The 26,367-nt window shown below is 32.1% G+C and overlaps 2 protein-coding genes and 1 pseudogene across 2 annotated transcripts; 1 reads left to right on the top strand and 2 right to left on the bottom strand.

Moving 5' to 3' along the window:
* Positions 1-6,844: 6,844 nt before the first annotated feature.
* LOC145627177 (ethylene-responsive transcription factor 8 pseudogene) lies at positions 6,845-7,819 on the bottom strand (annotated as a pseudogene).
* An 8,065-nt stretch (positions 7,820-15,884) lies between these two features.
* On the bottom strand, positions 15,885-19,494 carry LOC145629253 (small ribosomal subunit protein bS20c-like). The gene is made up of 3 exons (XM_081681798.1): positions 19,251-19,494; positions 18,063-18,226; positions 15,885-16,299 (listed from the first exon to the last, which is right to left on the bottom strand). Exons 1-3 carry the CDS (start codon positions 19,402-19,404, stop codon positions 16,066-16,068), a joined length of 552 nt encoding a protein of 183 aa, XP_081537924.1. The 5' UTR covers positions 19,405-19,494; the 3' UTR covers positions 15,885-16,065.
* A 5,158-nt stretch (positions 19,495-24,652) lies between these two features.
* On the top strand, positions 24,653-25,489 carry LOC145628079 (uncharacterized). Its single transcript, XM_081680405.1, has one exon. The coding sequence runs from the start codon at positions 24,653-24,655 to the stop codon at positions 25,487-25,489; it is 837 nt and encodes a 278-aa protein (XP_081536531.1).
* Positions 25,490-26,367: the final 878 nt, after the last annotated feature.

Genomic DNA, 26,367 nt, shown 5'->3' with positions numbered 1-26,367 from the left:
AATAATAATAATAATAATAATAATAATAATAATAATAATAATAATAATACCTTGACAACAAAAACTATTTAGATAGATCCTATTTCCTTCTATCTTTTAGTTTTAAAATTTTGATCAACGTTTTCAAAATTTAACCCTCATAAAATACAAAATAGAAACGTGTAGGAAGTACATCACAACTCCGCATAACCGCGGATGCAAATCATACAAATCACCAAAGTAAAGATACCTTAGAATATGCACAATACCGACATAATACAATAGAAGAATCGATGAAACTCGCACCAAAGAAAACGGTGAAGACGGCACACAATGATAATATAGTCAAAAGTAGAGGGACCCCTCGCAATTATACAAGGGGCTACGTTGTGAGGTAAGTATGTTCCCTATCTCCAATGCCGTGGCGTCGCTAGAAGAATACTCCCTCGTCGCAAAAAGTGGTGATGAGAGTGAACAGTGGAGTGTGTCATGTTTTCCTTTCAATTTTGGACTCGCATAACCATAACAGTTTAGGATCTGTTTTAATAGACTGAAATCAGCTGAACTGAATTGAAATGAATATTTTATAAGAGAAGGAAATTAAGAGCTGAACTGAACTGAATGAGAGGATGCCCTTAATATGACTTAACATAAAAATTTATCTGATCCGACCCAATCATATCACACCCGATCCAAATTGACACCCTTAGTAAGAGTGGACAGTGGAGTGTGTCATGCTTTCCTTTCAAACTGGACGCGGCGCAAACTGACTCTTACCCTACGCTTCACGTGAACTTTTTACACGCGTCTTTTTATTGTTGCGTACATGTCAAATCCTTCAATTAATCGTCGTATTCTCTATCTATTTTACTTTTTTATTTTAATTTTATGCTATTTTTGGAGTTTATAGTTTTATTACCTTGGACTTAGATCCACATAATGGGAATTGTTAGACAGCAGACACGCAAGGGGTTAATTGGGTGGAGCCCATTGTGTAATAGAACCGGCCGCCACATCTTTATCTTACTTTCTCGCTCTGCCCCCATTTTCCATCCCACCTTTTCACACGTGCTCCCTTCTTTTTTGTCTCCATCCTCTTTTTTTTATTACTCTAATTTTCATTATACAAGTATTTAGATTTTATTATCTTGGTGTGATCCTATAATTGTTAACTAGATTAGTCTCGTGCGATGCATAATGTGATCAAATAAAATTTTCTAAATTTAATAATTTTTTCATACCAAAATTAAAACAAAACTATTATTAGAATACAAAACATAAAATATTTATAAAAAAAAAAAAACACATAGAAAAAGTGAATGATAAAATAGTATATGAGGAAGACAAATTAAATTATTATTATTGTTAAATAGAATTGATCCATTTTTGAAATTTGATACTAATAATAATGTAATTGACCATAATTTTTAATAAAATAAAATAAAAATACAAAACGATGACATCATTTGTATTTTTGGAGGGAAAATATTTAATGACAACATAACATAGGTCTTATTTTAAAATAGTATGATACCAGTGGTTGCTACTTTAGTATTATTTATAGACTTGTTACGTTAAACGGGCTCTCGCTCATTATTGACGAAACTTCACAAGTTTAAGGAGGTTTTTTTAAAATTATACAACAATATGAGAGTAAATGCATAGTCAAAGTGTTTTAAGTTTTCATTTTTTTTTATTAGTATGCATGTATTGGAATAGAATTTTGTTACATACACTCGGTTGTATTGTACACCCGAGAGTATATAACAACCTCTCGTATTGGGGGGAGGGTGTATTAAGCAATATAAGAGGTCACGTGCCTCACACACTAGTGGTCAACGCCGGAAAACAGGATTAGGTTGTTTTTAAAAAAAAAAATTATAATGTGGTCTGAAGTTAAAAAAAAATAAAAAAAAATTAAGGGTTGTTTTAAATAAAGTAGACACTTTAAAAGGTTATTTTTGATACATTTTCCTTTTTATTAATATAGGACAATTACATGTATTGTTTGATAAACATGAGTAAAAATTATACAGATTTGTACTTTGTATTAAATGATACAACATGATTTAGTACTTATTAACGATTAAAACATATGAGGCATAATTCCTTTTATTTTAATGAGGGTTTGTTGAATAAATGTGAAATGAACGTTAATAAATTGAACTGAAATGAGTAAAATTAATAAAATTAAGTTGAGTAAAATTAAAGAGTATTAAATTGAACTAAACTAAATAGAATTAAACCAAATTAAATTAAATTACACCAGATTAAATTTAATTGATTTATTTGAATATACGGAGTAATTAATAATAAATCAAATTAAACGGAATTGAACTGCCAAACTAAACTAAATTGATTAAAATGAAATCAAATTGAATGGTATTAAACAACTCTAAACTGAATAAACTAAATACATTATGCCGAGTAGTACGTAGATAATTAATTAAAGATGGTAAATGAATTGTTTAATTCATATCAAATTTTTAATCAAATTAATCTTATTTGGTGGACTAATTTACACATACTTATATTAAAATAGAAAATTATACAGTAGTTTTCAGGTCAATTTGATTCAACAATAACCACTTAATAAGTTAATATTAGTTTGTTGGTCGATTGAATAGGGTCAAATCAAGTTCCATTAGAGATAATAAATGAAGAAAAAATGTTTAACTATTTCTGGTTAAGGTTAGTTGTTTCTTATTAGTTCCCTAATTGAGTACGACAAACTTTGAAAAGGAAATTCTATTGAGCGGTGTCTATTAAATTAATTCCTTCCTAAGCCGGTCATAGTACGATCAGGTAATGGTGCGCTGCACGACCCAATGAGACCACCGCAGGCATTCGCTATTAAGTTACCCCCACCTTTTTGAATTCAAATATAAATATAAATATTTTATCTTGCCAAAAAATATACTTCGTATATATATATAAATATTTTATCAAAAAAAAAAAAAAAAAAAAAAAAAAAAAAAAACAAACAAGAGTTGAGTTTGAAAATGTTGATTAATTTGGACGGTGAAGAGAACATGTGACAACAAAGTGTAAATCTAGGCACTATACACACGTCACTGCTTCTATATATGTCAATTTTGCGCCTCTCTATTTATGTTTTCCTCATTTTTACCGTTTCATCTTTCACGCTCTTCTCTTCTTGCATAATTTTGTATTAAGCTCTTAATTTTTAGATTAAAGGTCTGTTCTGATTGACTGAATTAAACTGAACTGAACTGAACTTATTAGAGCTAAAATGAAGTGAATATTTTATGAGAGAAGAAAATTAAGAGAATTGAACTGAATTTTTTGGAGTTGATATGAACTTAACTGAACTGACTTATTAGAGTTAAACTGAATTAAACTGAAAATAAGTTGAAGAGAACAGACCCTAAGTTTATTGAGTTCTAATAACTTCAAATAAAATTAGAGAAATTCAAATAAGTAAAAACTTAGTGAACACCTAAATCATGATTTCACCTCCGTTTTTATTCATAGTAGTACAAATTAGTTTAACATTTTCAAATTCATGTTAATGGATTCATCCATTCATATTCAATAATTTCAGGTAATATAACTTCATACTTTTGTGTAAAGTTTTTTAATAAATAATACTCTCTCCGATTTTAAATACTTGCTCTATTTCTATTTTTTTCACTATTCATTTATTCTACTTTTGACTAATGTTTGTGATTAAAAAAAAAATACTCTTATGGGTACTTCTTAATCGTATCAATTAATAGATTATTAATTTTCAATTACTCTGTAATAGAATTTATACTTATTGCCTTATTGATAATCAGGGTCTATTCCGTGTTAACTTAATTTCAATTCAGTTCAGTTCAGCTCCAATCAGTTCAGTTGTTTTCTTGTAAATCGAAACAGGCCCTAAAGATATTATTGATCATAGATTAGCATTTTTTTTTTAGCATACGTGTCCAGGAGAAATGGATCAATTATATAAAAACGAAGGAAGTAAGGGTTATTTAAATTCATAATAAGTCAATGTAGAGTATGTGAATAGTGCAAAAGTCAAAAACGCTATGGCTAGCCACGCTGGCCATTATAGGGACTATTTCATTAATGTTATAAGGGTTACTCGGTCAACGTAACATGGGATAATTTGTCGGTATTATATGAATTACTCGGTTAATGTTGTAGGGGTTATCCATTCAGTATTAAAGTGGTTACTTGGTTAATGTTATAAGGGTTACTTTTTTATTTTATAAACGACTATATGGTGTTGTCAGCCGCACATACGCTGTTATGGTTTGAAATAAAAGCTCTTGTAGAACTTTTACAGTATATTATACAATTTTGGTAAAATCGCAGAGGTTGTGGGTTTAGGCCACAAAGAAATCACTTTTGTAACTTTTGTCTAGAGGTGTCAAAAGAACACCCAATTCGACTCGATCCGTAATCAAATCGAAAAATATTTGATTTAGATTTAAGCTCATGTGTACATATTATAATAATTTAGCATGACTCAACTTTAAAAATTGACCTAATTTGACAATATCAGACCCGATTGAATCATCTGAATTGACACCTCACCTTCTATCCTATGTTTTTAAACTAAGACCAATAAACCAAGATAACGCAGCACACATATTCACACCAGTATTAATTTATTTTGCCCCTAGTAGCCTAGTAGGCTACAAGGCTAGTAGATATTGACTACCGAGTACAACTGAAATATACTCTAGAAGTACCAAACGGCTTGTTTAGCAAAAAAAATAATTGGTGTTTGGTATGACTATGAGCACGGAATTTAAACTTTAATATAAACTCTCATTTATTTTATTATTTATTACTCCCTCAGACATGGATTGATAGTCACTTTTGTTATTTTTGGTGACTCAAAATGTTAGTCACATTTGTTTTTTTCAAGTACTATTAATATTATTTTTTTTACCAAAATTCTCTATCATTTGCAAAAATATTTGTGCAAATTTAACTTTTCCATGTAAATTTTACTTTCCCATGTACTTTAATTACTTTCTCTCTTTACTTTTTTATATATATAATGTAAATTTACTTTTTCAATGTACTTTCTTTAGTTTTCCTTAATTCCCGTGATTTTTCTTCAAAAGTGACTATCAATCGGGGACGGAGGGAGTATGATTCAATTTGTGTTCTCATTTTATTTTTACGGTATTTTTTTTATAATTTTTTCTTTTGTCTATCAAAATATGATATTTCCTCAGTATTTTTTTTAGTGTTATAATTTAACTTTTTTTACTATTCACATAATAGTTTTGACTTGATTAAAATAGTTACTTTACTAATCTAAAGAAAACAAATATTATTGTATAATATATTGTTGGATTGGTCATAATGTATACTTTCATAATATTAATTTTTTTTTATAATTTTACTAACATTTAATTAGATAAATTAGTGGTCAAAGTCGTGTTTCGACATGCGTATTTGATCAAAGTGTAACACTTAAAAAAACACAAAAGGAGTAAAAAATATTTGATGTTAACTGTACCAACCTCTCACTTGGAATTTTAAAGCCCTTATTTTAACCATGAATTTTGAATTGAAATATTATTTTAAACATATACTCGTACCAAGTAAAAGCATTTAGCCATTTCAAAGTATGAAACTAATGAAAGTACCATTTGTACCATTTCGAATGATTGATGCTATCCATTTGTTTGTGTTCAAAATTATGTGAGATTTTAAATGCAAAAGAAATTAATAATTTAACAATAACATGTTTATGTGAAATTTTGTTGAAATCTATCAATTTTCGTTCTAAAATAAATAATAAAAAAAAAAATTAAGGGTAATGCTATATGTAGCCCTAAGGGCTATATATAAGCATTAAATTCACTCTTAGAAATTGTATAAAATTAGGAATTAATGACAAAAACACGCGTAAATCAGTGTAATTAGTGTTTATATTTTTTATGATTTTTTAACTTTTTTAAGATTTTCGAGTGTAAAGTTATTGCTTATATATAGCCCTAAACATTTTTTTTTTTTTAAATACTCATATTTTCCAAAATAAATAATGTTATCATACTATTTTATGGGAAATGTGAAGAAAAAAAGAGGTAAATATTCCTACTTATTGTTGATGTATTGTATGTTTGGGACCGACCATATTCAAAATATCCTTAGAACTACACTGTAATTTAATTAACTTTTGTTAAATTTTTAAAAAGCTTTTTTGCAAATTTTTTACCTTTAAGGTTAAATGATCGTACTTTCATCATGATTCATGACCGTCAATCACTATTCACTATTCACTACTATTTTTCCCAACACTGTGAGTCTGTGACTATTTAGGTACTGTTTTGACTACTTCATGTAATTTGAAGGTCAAAGAAATTTAATTTATCATTTAATTTTAAACTCTCTTTAAAAAAAAAAATTATTTTTTTATTTCATCGGTCAAATTTTTTTTTTTTTGATAGTTCATCAATTTGTTCATAACAAATAAAAAAGTTTTAAAAAATTAGCAATATTCCATCTTACAAAGATAGTCAAAAACATTAAATCAATCTCTAAATGTGATTCCAGTTTTGTTCAGTTCATTTTTATCTCTAGTAGAAAATTAAAATTGATAATAGGCTAGTAAAGATAAATTAATTATAAATAAAACAAACTAGTTTAAATAACTACTCTATAAATAAAGCTTATCCAATCCAAGTTTAATGTGCAATTAAATTAATTTAGATTAAGTTTAATTAAATTCTAAACAATGAAAATCAAGTTAGGTTCAATCAAATAAAATAAAATTCTCAATATATTGTAACGTGACAATTGATTAATTAACAATGTTTATTTATATAATTCTTCAACCAACAAGATCCTTATATGCTTGTTAGAGAATATTTAAAATAATATTAAATGCTAATAATAATAATAAAAATAGATTAATAATTTACTAATTAAATAAAAAGGATGTTTGTTACTACTGTATTTACAAAAACTCTGACAAGATAAGAGCTGCGCCTTTATCTTCAAATTACAAAATTAAGGCTCGCAATTCAACTATCTCTCCTCCCTAATTCTTCCTGTCTTCTATTCATTTTCTTTTTCCTTTTTTTTTTTTTTCATTATAATCTTAAGATAAACCACCAAATTAAAATTAAAAAAAAAAAAACACTAATTTAAAGTGGTGGGGCCCATTTCAATGAGATGATCTCATCCTTCATACAACTTCTTGAGGTGGGGCCAAATTAAGATCAAGATCAAGAACCATCCTCTGCCGTCCATCACCAGAATCAACGGCTGATATTTCACCTCGATTCTGCGTTCCATCATTACTACCCAACACGCGCCCACACCTGAACGCCTCTCGTATGTCACTCACTCTCTTCGCCAACATTCCGTACATCACGTACGGTCCACTACTGTCGGCGGCGGAGGAGAGAGAAATTCCCAGTTGCGGCGGCGGCGCGTCGACACACGCGCCGCCGGAGTCGACGGTTGTGAGACTGTTATTATCACCGCTGGCGCTGAGACACTGCTGATCAAAGTAAGTGAAATTGGTCCTAGCCTTAGCACCGCGGAACTCCCGGGCGGCGTTGTCGTAAGCACGCGCCGCCTCTTCCGCGGTGTTGAAGGTTCCTAGCCACACGCGAGTCTTCTTCAAGGGGTCGCGGATCTCGGCCGCGTAACGGCCCCACGGCCGCTTCCGGACCCCTCGGTATTTAATCTCAGATTGTGGTGTTACGGCTACTGCGGAATAGGCGGCGGAGGAGGGAGTAGGATTGTTAAGAGCATTGTTATTGTTAGTGATTTGCTTAGGAGCCATATTTATATTTTTATTTTTTTTAGAGAGAAAGAAGGGAGTTTTAGAGAGAGAAAGAGGGTGTTTTGTTGTGGGATAAAAGAGAGGCAAGGGTAAGAAGGGATATAAATAGCGAAGAAGTGGGGGGGTGTGGATTTGTCTGGCGGAATGAATACTTGACGCTCCAAAGAGTGAGCGTGAGAGTGCGTGAATGTTTGGATTGAGTTGTCTAGTCAAATCTCTTTGGACGGCCATTTAATGGTACAACCCAAATTTTCATTGGAATATCAATGAATGAAAATTGAAATGAATATATCTTTAATTACTTATCCTTTCATTTTTTTTTGGAAGGGTTCATTCTAAATGCTTTGATAATGTAATGTGATTAGGTGTTTTTAACCCTCTTATTTTTACTACTATCTCCGTTTTATATTCTTTGTGACAATTTGACATAAAGTAGAGAGGAAAAATGTCTAATCGTTGTAAATAATATGATGAGAAAAAGCGGAGGTAGTATTAGAAGAATTGAAGGTTAGGATATTAGGTATTGTTGAGTAGAGTGTTGACTTAATACTTCTTATATTCAATGGCTTAATTAAAAAGTTAATTTTTTTGGTTTATATAATATGCTAGTCTATGTCGATTATCGTTATTCAGAGTTTTTTTTAAAGACATTGTGGCTGATAATTTAGTGGTTGTTATAACAGTTAAAAGCGTTTCTTTAGTTTATTTTATTTATTTTGGATAACTGCCATGTTAATTGCTGATACTGTTATGTATTTTGTCCAACTGCTCTGACTAACGTGTTATGTGGTAATTTGACAGCTGATTAGCTGCTTACGTCGAATATTATGTTAGTTTTGTTTTTTCATGTTGATGTATAGTAAATGCTTCTGACATGTACTCTTTCCGAACCTGAAAGAGTGTTACGTTTGCCCTTTTTGGCATTCCCCTCTTTGATCGTTACGTTTCAATATTTATATATTTTTTTTTCATACGTTTCCCTTATAAATATATATTTTCCATGCAACAATTCCTATTTAATAAGATATTTACATATTCCAAATGTAACTATTTTTATTTACTAAAATATTCACATACTTCCAATGCAAAATTGTAAATGTTCCTTTTTTTCAAAGTTAATTTAATGTCTTAATATTTGACACAGGTAATATCTAATCATTGTTTTCTACGGAGTACTATCTTATTATCCTTATTAACCGTGTACATCCATCAAAGGTAATTTTTTTTTTTTGGAAATTCTCATTGGTACACCCGTGGTTTTGACTTTTCCCATTGATACACTCTTAAATTTTTGCCTTCCCATCGGTACACCCATGGTTTGGTCTTTTTCCCAACCATGACTAACACCGTTAAAAAGTGTTTCATTAAGTTTAAATAATTATGGAAAAGACTATAATATCCCTTTTAAACATCTAATGTCTCGATTTGCGCATCTAAAATTGTTCGGTTAAAGTTTTGGGAGTCATGTTAGTCCATAATGATCCAAATGAACCTCAAAATTAGCAAAAAAACAACATAAATGTCTCATATGCGTGTAAAAAAATTATCTCGGTTTGCGTGCCGTTACTTTTTTATGATAGTAATTGTTCGGTTATGGTCTTATGGGTCATTTTGACTATTTATGGACCTAAATCGACTCAAAATTGTCAAAAAATTAACGAAAATGTCTCGTTTTGCATGTCATGACAAAAAAAAAAGAAATATTATGACATGCAAAATGAGATATTTTCGTTAATTTAAGTTTTTGACAATTTCGAGTTTGATTTAGATCCATAAAAGGTCAAAATGACCCCTAAAACCTTAACCGAACAATAATTATCACAAAAAAGTAACAACACGTAAATCGAGACATTTTTTAACACGCATATGAGACATTTGCGTTATTTTTTTTTGTGCTAATTTCGAGGTTAATTTGGTTCTTTAAGGGCATGAGCAATAAAACAAACCTCTAAGAGGTTTGTTTACTTGCCACATCATCATCATACAAACCCCACACTTGACAAACCTTTCATCAACAATAAATAAACCTCTTCAAAGGTATATGGGACTGTAGGGAATAAATTTCAAGCGTTAACTCCTAGCTTGAACCCCACTGCGATCATACACTAAAGTACGGTGGCGTCCAAAAGGGAAGAAGATAGAGCAAAAGAGTCGCCAACAAGTTTTTTTAGGAACTTGTAAACCGTTCACAAGGTGAAGGTTACACCCCTTAACGATCCAAGAGATCGTCAACTCCATAAGGTCTAGAACCAAATAAGGGTTCGGGGATGAAGGTACAAATCCAACCTAAAAGAGATTGAACTTGCCCTAATAATAGACCTCTACTTTATTCAGATCGTATTCATGTGCGCTTTTCAATTAACATGCAATCAATAGGATTAACCCCTAAACCTGTTTATCTATGTTGGTTGAATATTAATGCACAAATAAATCTATTATTGGCGATTACTTGAATTATAATCAAATTAACCCTAAACAAGATTATTAATTATCTTATTAAGCGTGATTACAAGTACAAATTCCCTTTAAACATGCATAAAAGGTGTGATCAAATAATAACAATAAATATCATCAAGCAACATAATAATAATAAAAATAACAATTATTATCATCAAAATAAAATTATAACAATAATCATATTCATAATCATCAAAACAAAATCATAATAATAATCATCATCATCATAATAATAATAATAATGATAATAATAATAATAATAATAATAATAATAATAATAATAATAATAATAATAATAATAATAATAATAATAATAATAATAATAATAATAATAATAATAATAATCATGTTAAAGCATAATAATAGCAAGATCCTAGGCATGATACTAACAAGATTAATAACAAACCCTAGCATGTCACTAAGCATTAAAAATCAAATCTTTAACCCTAACATGATACTAACAATCATAAATATTAGGAAGAGAATAAAAGGCATCGCAGGAATCATAATAAGCATATTTGATATTATGACCTTTTCCCTAAACATGATACTAGGAATATCATAATAACAATATAAACATGATTTCTACATCATAATATCAATTAATCAATTAAAGTACTTACTTTGATGCCTCGTACCTCTTTCTAATAACAAAATACACACGTTAGTAACTTCAAGGAAAATAATAAAACAAACAATTAAATTAAATAATTGAAAGAGATATTTGAGACCAAACCCTCAGAAATTAAACCTTTCACGTCTAGGGCGAAGGCAACTTCGAATATGGCAAGGTGTTTCTAGATCTTGTGAATGCGGAATTTTGTATGTAAAAGCAAGTTGTAGAAAAAAAGAAAGATGAATGATTAAAGAAGAATAAGGATTGATGATTGCGAATGAAAACTGGTTGTAGGTGAATGTTAATTAAAACTGATTGTTGATGATTGAAAACAGAGTTTTTATTACGTTATTTATAGAGAAAATCAGCCAAAAAGATAAAATTACAAAACAGAGCATTTGGCACACCTAAAACAGAGCTGGCGCACCTAAAACAGAGCTGGCGCCAACCCTGGCTAACTGGCGCCAGGCGCCAACACCAACGCCATGCCTAGCTCCAGGCGCCAATGCCTGGAGTCAGGCGCCAGGCCTGTTTTGACGCGTTTTCGAAAATCTGATAAGTTTTGCCATTCAGGAGGATAAAATCGTATCTTTTCCACGAAAATGCTTTTTGATTTTAATTAAAACTCTGAAAAGTCAACAAAAGTCAATTTATCAATGCTAATTGAATTAGGAATGAAAAGAACCTTCTAGAAGACTAAAACCATTCCTAATTGCATTAGGAATGATAAATCATATTAGGCCCTCCCCTAGATCATTGGGCCGCATATAAGGCTCAAACCGGGCCCAGTTTAGTAAATTGGCCATAACTTCCTCAATATTCATCGGAATTGGGCTTATAATATATCGTTGGAAAGCTCTTGTCAAGCCTCACTCAACACTACTATTGGATCCATATCATGGATCAACCAAACTGGATTGACTTTTTTCTTAAAATAAGTTTTCAAAAACAGAGAGAAGAGAAAAGAAATTAAAACTATCCGCAACACTAAACTTTCCACACTTTCAGTTCATTCGATTATGATTAGACGTGAAAGGTACTCATCACCGGGTTTGGTTTTGGGGAGACACAAATGGGTGTCTACAAGGACCTACTTACAACTCATTAAATTTATCTAAACAATAAAATAAGCCCTAACAAGATTTATTTTATTTTTTTTTAAAAAGGAGAAAGTGGGCCATTTGGAGCAAATGAGCCGATTTGTATATACAAACCTGTTCCTTATTTTGCTTTTCCCACAATAAGAGGTTTGTCAACAAACCTCAAAAAAGTTCCCACAAACCCAATGACAAACCTCTTATTGTGGATGCCCTAAGGCCTAACATGACTCCCAAAACTTTAATCGAACAATTTTCGACACGCAAATTGAGACATTAGATGTTTAAAAGGGGTATTATAGTCTTTTCCTTAATTATTTTAACTTAATGAGATACTTTTTAACGGTGTTAGTCACGGTTTAGAAAAAGACTAAACCATGGGTGTATCGATGGGAAGACAAAAATTTAAGAGTGTATCAATGGGAAAAGTTAAAACCACGAATGTACCAATGGATTTTTTTTTTTTTTTGGGGGGGGGGGGGGGGGAATGGAGGGAGTGGCTTGGTTAGATTCATCATTGTGCTTTGCCACAAACGTACTGCTCTTTATTGAATTCCTTCTTGGGATGATGATATGCTAGTAGTTAATGAAGTTAAATTGTTTTTAGATTTTTCTACATGTCAATCACCTTGGTCATCAATCATATTACTTACCTTTTACTCCAATCAAATTGTTATACCCCCTCCTTCCCCAAAACTTCGACCCTTTTAGCCTAGTTTTAGTCTTAAAATGATCGGCCCATTTGCAATTTACAACAATATTTGTGCAGAATTATTTTCCCCATATAAAATTTTATTTTTCATGTATTTTTAGTACTTTATCTCTCTTTTTTTTACAAATCCCATGTAAATTTATTTTTCCAATATATTTTTATTTCTTTTTATTTAAGTTTCTTAATAACCGCAAAATCAACCCAAAAAGTTCAAATTTTTGGGAACGGAGGGAGTAAGTATTAACCTAGCAAATGAATAGGTTGCTAACCATTAGCATCTTATTAGTAATGTAGTTCAATTATGGGCATTTAACTATTCATGTAATGTCCATAGATATTGCTTCTACCTTTGGTTTTGGTCATCTCTATTATATACTACCTATAAGGTTGCGGTGTCCACTTAAAACACCCCTCTTTCTTTAAACATATACTTCGTATAATCGTATAAATAAGAAAAACTCAAACATCAATTAACAAATAATGCATACTACCTTTGATTTTTTTTAGTTAAAAATAACAATCAATTACTTAAATTACGTCAAATTATAAGCAAATTACATATTACCTCCGTTTTTTAGTTGCAACTTTGGAGTATTATTTATGAGATATAAAATATTCCAAAGTGAGATATAAAATATTCTAAAGTTACAACTAATAAAAATCTGAGGTAGTATTTTAACTTATGTCCATTAATACAATTAATTGATGGCAAAATTGGTCTTAACAACACGAACTTTTAACAAGGTGCATATAGGAGCATGAATTTTGACTAGTAGCCGTAACAACATCAACTTCTTCATCGGGTGTACAAAATATCACACTTCCTCCGTATTTTAATAAGTGTTGCAGTTTAATCGACACATAATTTTAGACAATTTAATTGACTTAAATAAAATAAGAGATAAGTGAGGTAGTTGAAGTATTAATAAATTGTAAACAAAATTTAGTGGGGTTAATGTTTATTGAAATGTAATGAATGTGAGAGGAAATATATAATAAAAAAAGTAGTAATGGATTTGGTTGGGGATCATGAGAGGACAGAGATATAATATTTAAATGTAGTTTTTTGCAAAAAAAAAAAAAAAAAAGAAAAAGTGTTACACTTATTAAAACAAGGAGGGAGTAAATGAAACCCAGGATCGAAAATTTTATCAAATATTAATATTTTATTAGCTTTTTGCAAATTTTGATATCATATTTAGTCCTCAAGGTCCAAATTGACCCAATACCTTAATTGAGACATTTTTATAGCACATAAATCGATGTTTTTTGTATTTTTTTTGGCTAAATTTGATCTCAAAATTGACCAAGGGTCTGCTCACATTTATTGAAGTGAGCTGAGCTGAACTAATTTGATTGGAGCTGAATTGAAATGAGCTGAAATGAATATTTTATGAGAGAAGAAAATTAGAAGCTGAATTGAACTGAAATTAAGCTGAAGTGAACATACCCTAAATTCACCTCCAAAACTTGTTTGATCATTTTTTTCCCCGCATAAAAATCGATGCATGCAATACCAGACAATTGTTTATGATAATAAAATATTAGAAATCATGTCATCGGTGAAAAAATTGATATCAAGCGTCATTTATGATATTTTGTGCACCTAATAAGGAAGTTTGTGTTGTTACTTGTTATAGCTACTGGTCAAAACTCAAATTTCATGTTGCTACTTGCTTCAGGTTAAAAGTTCGTGCTGTATATTGGGGCCAATTTTGCCTTAATTAATTAATACACAAATCTATACTTAGTATTTAAAAACTCTAACCGGAAAATACACATGTCTCCATTTATATTACACTTTTCTAGCTTCTTTTACACTAGATGTGCCACATGTCTTCTTATATATATATATATATATATATATATATATATATATATTTTAATTTTTTTATTACACTATCTTAATTATTTCATTAAACTTATATTTTCATCTCTCTCATACACGCTTCATATTCATATCCTCTATTCAATTCAACCTTTTCCGTTTCTCTCTTTAATTTTAGTCCCTTCACCTTCTTTTTTTAAAGCCTCATTTTGAATTAGAGCCCTAAAAATCTAATTTCTTTAATTATATTTTAGATTACACATTACACCCCATAATGATTTATTGGTATTTCCTCGATCATTACCTTTCAATACAACTTTCTATAAACAACCCGTGCATTGCACGGGCTAGAAGACTAGTTACACTTTACAAATATTACGATCAATCAAACTCATTCTATCTATACCCTTCATTTGACATTAAAAAAAAAATAAATTGAAATCGCAATCACTCGCTAGTCGCTACGCTACCTTTGTTAGTGGAGGTACCAAGCTCTACTACTTATCTTCACATTTTTAGATTCGCAAATTATATTTATGTATTCCTAAAATTTGTACATGTAATAGAAATAGAATTATACAGTATTAGACAGTTAAAATACACAAGCAATGTGTGCATAAAGTGCTTAGAGGCTTTTCAAGATGGAGAGCACCTAGGGGTGAATGCATGCACATTCTTAGAAGTTGTGGTACATTCTTTTGGTTGTAATTTTGACTTTGTGTTTTGTTTTGGAAGAGTAATAAGGTGGCAGACTTGTTTTGGTGTTGTTTATTTCGATATTCCTCCAACTGAAATAAAGAACGCATTTTGGGAGGATGCTATGGGAGTTACTACTCCCCGTTTAGTTGTGTAATTTTTTGTTTCCGAGCTTGGCCCATGTATGCACCAAAAAAATAAATAAAATGAAGTGCTAGTTTAACTAGTAAATGTTATGTCAATAAATATTGCTTCTAAGTTTGGCTATAGGATTATAGGAATGACAAGTGGGTATAATTTTGCAGATTCTATATTGCATCCATCCCCAATTAGAACGAGTATGGGTTTGACTTATGTGAGTAATGGGCAAGTACGTATATCAAAATCATATTTGCTATGGATAGTTAGTTTTTAAATTAATATTTGCCATTGTACAATATTAGTTAAAGTGGAATATGTAAATAGCATAAAAAGTCAAAACATTTCGCTTAAAAAAATTACAGAGGAAGTATAAATTGAAACTCGTCTTTTATGATTACAGTGTATTTAATTTGTCTAATAACAAGTGTAGTATCAATATTATTCTTGTCAACACAATTTCAAGGCGCCAAAATTTCCCCGTCACAACATTTGAATAGCAAGTCTAATTTTAGGTGTAAGGGCCTCTTACCACACTCAAGGCTGAATTCTGCAGAGGTAAAAACTTGAATCTTTCAAAACGCAGTCGCTTGAAAATCATATGCAAAATTCATAGGACTCAGGTGTCGGAAGAAAATCATATTCGTAAGTAGTTCGTTGGCTACAAAATAACACTAGTAACATAACAAAAAAAATGATATTGAGCTACAATACATGAAGTGATTCTGAGAGGTCATATAACTCGAGTACTAATTACAATTGAAAGGAAGACTAAACAGTAGTTGGTGCTGGGGCAGGTGTGTACCATCCGTGGTGGATCTCCACAACCTTCTTGTTCCTAGCCAACCGAGATTTGCGGCGAGCAGCAGTGTTCCGATGTAGGGTACCCTTTACCACTGCCTTGTCAATGGCAGAATAAGCTTCAGCGATCAGGTTGTCTATTGGTACAAGATCTTCAGGTGCTGCACCAGTCTTCTTCCTCAGTGCATCCAATGCTTCGAAAACCTGAAGTTAACAAACAGGCAACAAACATAAGCCTGTATGATATTAATAATAGACCAATATCAAGAAATTGAATAAACATAAAACTCGGAAGTTACAGAACATTGGTTATTCACTAAATTTCAGCTAAAAAACCTGTTAGTGCTGCGTGGAGTTTAAAGATTCAGTTTACATGTCCCAGGAAAACTGTATTAAATATAACTTTGACAAATATGACAGTGAGATAAATAGCTGCTAAAAGATGATTATAGGGCTTCATCGTAGTATATTTCAAGGTCACATTCACAGTCACAATTGGCAACAAACTCAAGCAAACAAAGCATAAACTGAAATCATAGGAAAAGTCCTGTAACAGCTAGCCAGTACTTCCACAGACTACAGCCCATAGAGTAAGGTTGTCTTATCTTCCTGACATTTTCCATACAAGGTGACAAAATAAGATGTACAGCTGTGAGACTATCCCTACTAACTTTTAGTAACAACAATCTTATTATTGAGAAAAAGGAAACTTGATTAGACTTTTAGTTTGTTAATTAAGTGAATAAGAGGACATAGAGATGGTTAGACATATTAATTGTATTTGGGAGGTATAAGGAGAGGCCACATGAGATGTCTAGTGGATGCTGATAACACTCTCATGGATGCCTTTTGGTTCATAATGTGCTTAGGTAGAGTGTTGATCTACTCCAGTGGAGAAAAAATCACGATGATTTGATGAGCCAAATCAAAATGCTAATTGAACTGTTAACGCTTCCTGTTTACAGTGAAGAAGCATGGATGCTCAGTTTGTTTTTTAAAGAGTTCAAGACAGGCAAATTGGAATCTTCCATTCAAGGGGAAAAAATCAATGAACACAAAAGCAGGGTAAAATCTGCACTGGCATACCTAATTTACTATCATAAAGAAGAAGCACGGTCGTTTCATTATTGGATCAGTGGTCTAGCGAAAACAACCTCAACATGATTACAGGCCAAAGACTACATCCACGCAACTGACTTGGGGAAATGCAGATGTTGATGTCATGCAATAGCAGTGTGAATATTTTTATTACTTCACATTTTAGTCCATTAGGGATTGGAATGAGGGAGACAGTATTCTATTCCATGTCCCTACCAATCTCATCTCCCCTCAAATCACACTCTCCCGTGACATGATCAAGTAAAAGCAATATGATCTCTTACGAATAGGGTATTAAAGCAAGTCACTTGGTGATCAAGATTATTGGACAAATAGAGAACTATATCTAGAATGTAAGGCCCTAATCTTCTGATAAAGCAACAGACTTCTAAGACTGAACGATTCCTTAGAATCTACATCCACATGTCTAAGTTATTAGCCTATTAGAATCTACCTTAAGAAAATCAGTGAATGAAGTACACCATGGTTGCTCAATACACTTCTTATATGAATGATTAAATGGGACATATTATATCGTTGCAGAAAGGAATAGAAATTATTTCATGCTTGCCATTCAACAAGCCCATAGAGCCACAGAGGTGATATTCTTTCTATGCACAGAATCGTGGTAAACCAGAAACTGCCAAATGTTAAGAAAATCAAACTCAAGTACTTAACAGCCAAAATCACTACTGCAGTACTGCTCTATTTTTAAGGTAACACAACAGTTGCTCAAGAGAACACAATTCACGACACCAATTGCAGACCACAGTAAACCAAAGGTTCTGAAAATAGATTCAGAGCAATATTCAAAATTTAATATTAAGGTTCATGCCCTAAATCGAAACACCAAGCAACAAGACAATTACCTTCCGCATCCGAGTCTTAACCTCAGATTTGCGAGCTTTGTTCCTGAGGCGTCGAGTCTCTGCTTGGCGTGTTCTTTTAGCTGCAGAATCAGCCTTCTTTTCGGTGGCAGCCTCACAGACTACTGAGAAGCCACGTCTCTGGAATGAGCCAAGAGAAGAGCATCCTAAAATACAAAAGCCATAGCAAACCACACAAATTACTCAAATTATATCATTGAGAGACTTATATCAGGTATATCTCATGTTGAAAGACAAAGACGAGTCGAATTCATAGCTACCAGCTACATTACAGAGGCTATGCTACAAGACCTAAAAGCATCTCACTCATTGTTAATAAAAATACAACTTTATGGTTCAAAATGAAGCCTCAACTATCAAGCATCCATGTCCAAGTCATTTGACATGCGTACTTGAAGTGAAGTGAAGAGTCTAAGGAACATTGCTGCTGAAAATGTACTCCATAATAAAGATTAAACAGTCCAAGGCTACCTCATAGAAGCCTTTCATTGCAAAATCACATATCAAGTATCGCGCTTTTAACCAGCCAAAGTTTCACACTAGGCAATCAAGCCAGAAACAAAAAAGTCTCTCAAACAAATGCACACACAATTGACTAAATCATCAAGAATAAAACCCAAATCAACTGATCCAACAAAACCAGTATGCCATTAAGTATTCATTCAAATTACCAAAATTTTATTTATGCAATTGAACAGGCCCTAATAATGCAAATGCAACCCTCCCTTCGACATTATGAACCTCAATCCAATATTTGCAGAACCAAAACTAATAGTTCAAACAAATCAAATGCATCTCAATCATAAATTATAAAGAATACACAATATTTACATTTTTTCTTCAATGATTAGGGAAAGTTTAAGCATTACTACCCGAAAAAAATATGTCATTTCATCAATTTCCATTTTTTTGTTTAACATACGAATAAACTAGTTAAAAAATTAATAAAAACGAAATTGGGTAGAAAATCATTCTGCTCAAATTCAAAGAATTGTTACTACTTCAAACAAAACAGAACAAGTAATACCAATATTCAAAAAGCAAAAATTACAATAATAATTGAAACCCACAAAATCCAAACATCCAAAAACAAAAGCAAGTAATTTGTAACTATAAAACCAGAAAATGAAAGAAACATAAAAAAAAGTAGTAAATGGGGTAAAATCTTACCCTGAGAAAAAAGGGTGTGAGACAAATTAGCGGAGAAAGAGAGTGATTTGAGAGATGAATTGGGCAATTGGGTTGAAGAAAGCGAGAGATTATGAAGCTTAGAAGAAAGGGATAAGCATTGTGAAGAAACACAGGCCATGCTTATAGCAGCCATTATCTCTTATTTTTTTCACTATATTTTGGCACTCTTTTTTGGGATTTCAATTGACACAGTTTGAGTTTTGAGTAGAAGGAGATGGGAGGTTTTCTTATCCGCAACAGATTCCAGTTCCTGTTTTACCCTTGTACGCCCACTCCACTATAACGTCTACAACTACTCTAACCATGACATTTAGCACTATCAAAACGGTTTGACAGTTCGGTTTCGGTTCGGTTTAAAATCGGTTCGGTATTAAATCGGGTCGGTTTGAAATCGTTTAATTGTCTCACGGGTTGGTTTTGGTTCGGTTTAAATAGTTATCCGTTCGATTCGGTTTCGGTTTATTCTTGAGCGGTTTTAATTCGGTTTCGAGTTGTAAACAGTCCGGGTAGTAAACGGTTCGGTGCAGACGGGTTGCGGTTTGTTAACGGTGCGGTGTAAACGGTTTTTTATCCCGGTTCAAACAGTTTCAGGTTGGAAACGATTTCGGGTTAGAAACAGTCCGGTTCTTTTTTTGGTTCAGTTTATAATTGGTTCGGTTCTTTTTTGGTTCAGTTTATAACTGGTTCGGTTCTTCTATGGTTTAACGTTATTCAGATCGGTTTCATTTCAAGTTTACTAAATTACGGTTCGGGTCGGTTTCAAAAAATAAATTGTTTATCGAGTTGTTTGGATTTGGGCAGTTAAATGGTTTTGGTTTGAAATTTGATAGTACTTGCTAACCTTTTGCATTCACAAGTTTTATATAAAGTCACGAATCATTTCATATTTAGGTATATTATAAACAAATTCTCATTGATTTTATAAATACATATTATGTTCTGTTTCAAGTTTAGTCATACTGATCTTATTAGTTTATTACGAAGTAGATTATAAGAGTTAGTGTATTAATGTATTATTGTTTTACAATTAGGTTATTATATGCTTCCTATTTAATCATTTATATACTACGCGTACTATCATAGTCATGATTTGATGAGTTCTTGTGAAATGAAAATTTGCAATTTGGTAATTCGATACTTGATTAGTCAACAAGACTGATAATTATGACTCGTTTATCATTATATATTATATATTTTCATGAAATTATGAAGATATTACAAAGTACATTGATTTGTATAATGAAAGAAAACAGTAATGACTAATTAACAAGGTAATATTGATTAGTTCAATCGATCATATGTACACATTTATTAACACATGGCATCTAACCATCTCATAGTTAAATATTCGTATCATCGTTATTCATATGTATTAGTACAAAGTTATAGACTCATGAGTGATCTTTTTAAATTTATCTATTTATACATTTTATTAATATAACGTTTTTATAATTTTTACGTGTATGAAAATAAAGATATACTAGTAGATGTTTTAATACGTGTCTTGGGCACTGATCTGATCCCGATCAAATGGGGCAAAAAATACTTAAGAATTGAGGGAATAATATTTTTGTAGATGAATATACAACACACAAACACACACGGATCACCACTCTCAACCATAGATTAAAAAAATCAATGGTTAGATTCTTTCTCCCACAACACACACGGATCACCACTCTCAACCATAGATTAAAAAATCAATGGTTAGATTCTTTCTCCCACAACACACACAGATCACCATTCTGAACCATAGATTAAAAAAATCAATGATTAGATTTACATGAAACCCTTTTACTCTCACTCTCACTTTACCACTCTCACTCTATTCTCATGAGCTCACGGCGCCTCTCAGATCTCCCTCATACATTCATTCACGGAGGACTTTGAAGCTGCCAGAATACCAAACCTTGAAGCTGTCCTGATCTCCCTCTCTCTCATCGGTGTTGTTGCTGCCCTAAATCTCCAAATTCAGGTATGGACTTGGGGTAGGTGGGTAAAAAATTGTTTCATTTTTTATTCAAGGCTGAATATAATTTTAGTTTATTTTTGGTTTAAGCGTGGAAGGCCTGGCATGTTGATTATGGAGTTTCCCATCTAGGATAACAGAGCAAACTAAGGGTTTTGACAATTGACATTCCAATAGAGTGTGACCAATGATGAACAGAAAACAACATCCTTAATCCATCACAGTGGGCAATGGCAATGATTGATGGCAATGGGCAATGGCAATGATCCCTCCCCATTCCCTCTTGAAATATTGAAATTTGGCCTGCTAGTAAAACATATGAGCATAACATGTGTCATATACAAAGTCTAGCCATCATATGTGTCATTGGCTATTCAAGTTCCAGTTTCTTTTGCTCGTAGTTCTTGATAATGTGGCTCTCAAGAAAAATGGATAAGTTTGGAATATATGCTAAATATATTCTAAGATTTCTAATATTTAATCCATTTAATTATATAAAAAAGTTTGTAAACGGTTCGATTTATAAGCGGTTTGGTTCATAAACGGTTTGGTTTATAACCAGTTCGGTTTACAATCAGTTCCGTTTTTAAATGGTTCGGTGCAAACGGGTAGCAGTTTGCTAACGGTTCGGTGTAAGCGGTTTTATGCCAGTTTAAACGGTTTTGGGTTAGATCGGTTCGGTTCTTTTTCGGTTTGGTTTTCTTTCAGTTCGGTTTATATTTGGTTCGGTTCGTTAACATGTTCGGTTCTTAAACGGTTTAACATTATTCGGATTGGTTCGGTTTCGAGTTTACTAAAATGCAGTTCAGGTCGGTTTAAAAAAAAACGGTTTTTAATCGGTTCGGTTTTCATTTGGGTCGGTTGAATTCAGACAGTTAAACGGTTTCGGTTTGAAATTTGACAGCACTAATGACCTTAGACGCTAACTAGACATTTAGACTAATGACATGTTCACTTTAGCTTAATTTCATTACAGTTCAATTCAGTTTTTAGTTTTCTTCTCTAATAATTTATTCATTTCAGTTCAGTTCAGCTCTAATCAGTTCAGTTCAGTTTAGCTTAGTTTAGTAAATGTGAACATGCCCTTCTTGTTAAATTTTTTGAAACAATATGAAATGGGCCTGGGCAACCCGAACAAGGAGGAGGAAATTTTGGTCCACAAACTAGGCTTTGGAGCTTCCATACTAAAACCAATTGGCTATAGTAGGAGGTACTCTTCTACCTTATAAAGTGAAATCATCTCTCATATTTCTCCAATGTGGGACACTCATAAGTGGGCTACAATGGGTTTCAACACTTCTGATTGGCTGAAATGAAATGAACTGAATATTTTATGAGAGAATGAAATTAAGAACTGAACTGAAAATAATTTGAAGAGAACAACCTAAGATAGGATGTCTTATCTTACCATAATAATTTTCAATCCTTAATTATTTATACATCTATAAATGATTGAAAGTTTAAAGCTATGGATAAACTTTGCAAAATCAAAACCAATCTCGAAAAATGAATTAAAAAAAAATAAAAGAAAGAAAGAAAAGGGTTCTCTTTTGGTATTGATGTGTGTTTTTTTTGGTTATTTGTTTTTCAAAATAATAAGATATACTTTCATGTTCCTATTTAGTTGACATTTAAATTTAGGGGCACACATAGTAAGGAGATGAGAGAGAATGATATGATAAAGCAAGTGAGGTACACTAGTAAATACAATGTATAAAACTTACTTAAAAAGGAGACGTGTCAATTAAAAATAAACTTTCTAAAAAGGAATACATGCCAACTAAAAAAACGGAGGTAAGTATGTCAATATGTCATATAATGAATAAAAATTAGTCAAACTTATTTCTTATCGACAGCGAAAAAAGTGAAAACTCTATTTTCTTGTTTCTTATTTTTGGTTTATAGTTTTCAAAAAAATTGGATACATTAAACAAAAATAATGCAAAACAAGTTAGTACCCTTTATTTAAAATTAAAACCAACATTTTGACATTTAGATAATTCACATATCTTGTATTTGATTATAATTCTTATAATTTATTTATTTATTTATTTTTTTTTTGTCAATATTGTACAATGACACTTAAAATATAATTAATCTTTCATACAAGTATAATCCATACAAGTGATACAACATATATGAAAACAAAGGCAATATAAAAATATTGTTACTTTGTTAGTGTGCAAATGTTTTTAGTTTTATTATATCAATATTTACTTTCAATGTATTTACTTTTTGCTATTTTTACTAAATGATAATTAACTACAAAATGATAGATTAATCATTAATGGTTGGATTTTTTTATTGATGAAAATTTTAAATATATAATTTTACCATTTTGTGGATGAATTGAAAAGATTTTGAAGTTAATAAAAATAAGCTCATGCTTTGTTCATCTGCTTTTCAATTTTCATGAGAAAAATGTTTACAAAATAAAACAAATTTATTTTATTCAATGTGTTTTATATGAAATTAGTGTTTAAGTGAAATGATGTTATGAGTTAATTTTAATTACAAAACAACAATGTATTTCATTATAAAAATAATTACACTTTTCTTTTAGATATAAATCATTATGAAAATGTATATTTTTTAGGGATAAATCAGTTCGTAAATATATAAAATAAAATACATTAAAATTATTTATTAATTAACAAATTACATCAAGCTATATTTATATTATATTACAATAGTTGACACACATAATTATGGATATTGATAAATTTATCTAAACTAGTTATCTTATAGCACTCGATAGTCTAAAATGAAAAATATCGGAGGTCGATATTGTCCATCGTATTGCTGTTGTGGAAAATAATGAACTAATTGTGTTTAATGATATTTTGTGAAGTTAAGATGAATTGTTTTAGTGTTTTTTTTTTTTTTTTTTAAAAAAAAAAAAAAACTTAAAAAGTAGGAATAATATATATTGCATAAAAATAAAGTTTCAAAAAAGAAGTGACGTGACAATAATGATATTTTCATGTATCAAACTAATACAGTATAAGTAAGTTATAGGTAATTGTAAACCATTCATTATTTTATTTATTTTTTTTGACAGAAACTGAGCTTATATTATTAAGTAGGAAGAAGGCTTAAGTCAGCCATTACAATCTCATTGTTAGAATATATGTTAATATATTCATGTATATATCTTAGTTAGTTAAGTGTATATTTGAGTATATATCCTTTCCTAGTTTGTTAGGATAATTGTAGTTGGTTAGCATAATTGTAGCCGAAGATTGCTACTATATTTTGTATATATTCATGGCACAGCTAATGGAAATGATCAATGATCATAATCTTTTATGGTATCAGTAGGGTTTCGATTCTAATTCTCTTCCTCTTCTTCTCACGGCCAATCTCCTCCCTCTTCCTCAATTTTTCATTCAACCTTTCGCTGCCACATTCCATGGCCGACTCACCCAAGTATCATCCTGCCTTTGTTATCACCAATGTAAAGTCTCTAATTCCGATCACTTTGGATGCCGCCGGAATGTACCACTCTTGGGCCGCTCTTTTTAAGGTGCTATGTAGGGTTCACAACCTTACGTATCACATCATTCCTCCTACGGAGGCGACGGAGCTTGCTGCATATGAAAAGTTTAAGACCGCAGACTTGGCCTTTTGGAAACGTTTAGATGTCGCGGTCCTTAATTGGATTTATGGTTCCATTTCTCATGATCTGCTGACTGCCATCCTTCTCAAGGATGACACCGCTCAGGGTGCTTGGGCTCGCCTTGAGTCTATGTTCCAGGACAACAAAGCTTCCCGGGCTTCTCATCTCGAACAAGAACTTGCTGACCTTGATTTCGAGAATTTCTCTTCCATTGATGGCTATTGTAATCACATCAAATCCCTTGCCGATCGTCTTGCGGATGTTGATGCTCCGATTCCCGATACCCGTCTCATTCTCAAGTTCACAGCCGGCCTCCCCGAGGCATATGCCGGCACGGTAGATTTTATCCAAAATCAAGAACCATTGCCGTCATTTGAAAGCTGCCGCTCTCGTCTGAAATTAGCCGAGCGAACTATTAAGAATCGTCTGGCTAAGGAAGGGGGTTCCACTAGTCGTCCGACGACAGCTCTTGTCTCCACCTCCGACAACCAGCACCAGTCCGACTCCTCTGTGAGTTCTTCACGGTCGAACAAAAAGAACATCAACCAAAAGAAATCTGCCTCCAAGCCTACAGGGAAGCCTCGCAATTCTGGCCCAGCCCAGCAGCAAACTGGCCCAACCCCACAGTAGCAATGGCAATTTCAGCAGGCCCCTTTCTCTTGGCTTGGACCTTGGGCCCCGTATTGGGCCAACCCCCCTTGCCCGTACCCAGCCCAATCCTGGGCTCCTCGGCCTGCATCATCTTCAACAGTTTCTCAGCCAGGTGGGCCTGGAATCTTGGGCCACGCTCCTCAAGCATACTGTACGGACAATGGTCCGAATCCCACCCCGACGAATATTGAAGCTGCTATGCAAATGCTTACAAATCTCAATCGCACGGACAACAATAATTTTGTAACACCCCAATAATTCTTCCATTTCCAAACCACTTACTTTAAATAAAAATAGAGGAGAACCATTGGCATGTTACCGCCACGTGTTAAAAGGTTAAGGCTTTATCAAAGTATTGCAGCGGAAATCCAACTTAAATCTTAAAATAATATAGTTTAGAAAATGAATAAGTCAAAGCTTACAAATTGGAACCATAAAGGCCCTTATTAAATCAAACTAATATTAAAAAATACCAAAACATAATTAAAATAGTAAAACATAAATAAGTTCAACATAAAGAACGAATCCTCTCAATCACACCAATCTCTTGACAATGCGTATGTTAAATTCCCGAACTTCACATCATCAAGCTAACCTGTGCAATACTGCTCCCCAATAATACAAGTGTAATAATTGGATCATCACAAGGTCATTGAAAGGCGAAGGCCATGACCAAAAGAAAACACACACAAAAGCACCAAACCTAGCATACTTACTAACCAATCCCAAACACTTGACTATTTGTATTTAATTTGATTAATTTAATTTGGAGTATGCAAAAGACGAGGTTGTCCAATCCACCAAATCATTTTGGTCCCAAATGACCATTTAAAATAAAAGTTTAGCGCAATGCAAGA

The sequence above is a fragment of the Chenopodium album genome, chromosome 4, assembly GCF_948465745.1.
Source record: "Chenopodium album chromosome 4, dcCheAlbu1.1, whole genome shotgun sequence".
Taxonomy (NCBI): domain Eukaryota; kingdom Viridiplantae; phylum Streptophyta; class Magnoliopsida; order Caryophyllales; family Amaranthaceae; genus Chenopodium; species Chenopodium album.
The sequence above is the reverse complement of the archived record's forward strand: the minus strand, read 5'-3'. Positions and strand labels throughout refer to the sequence as shown.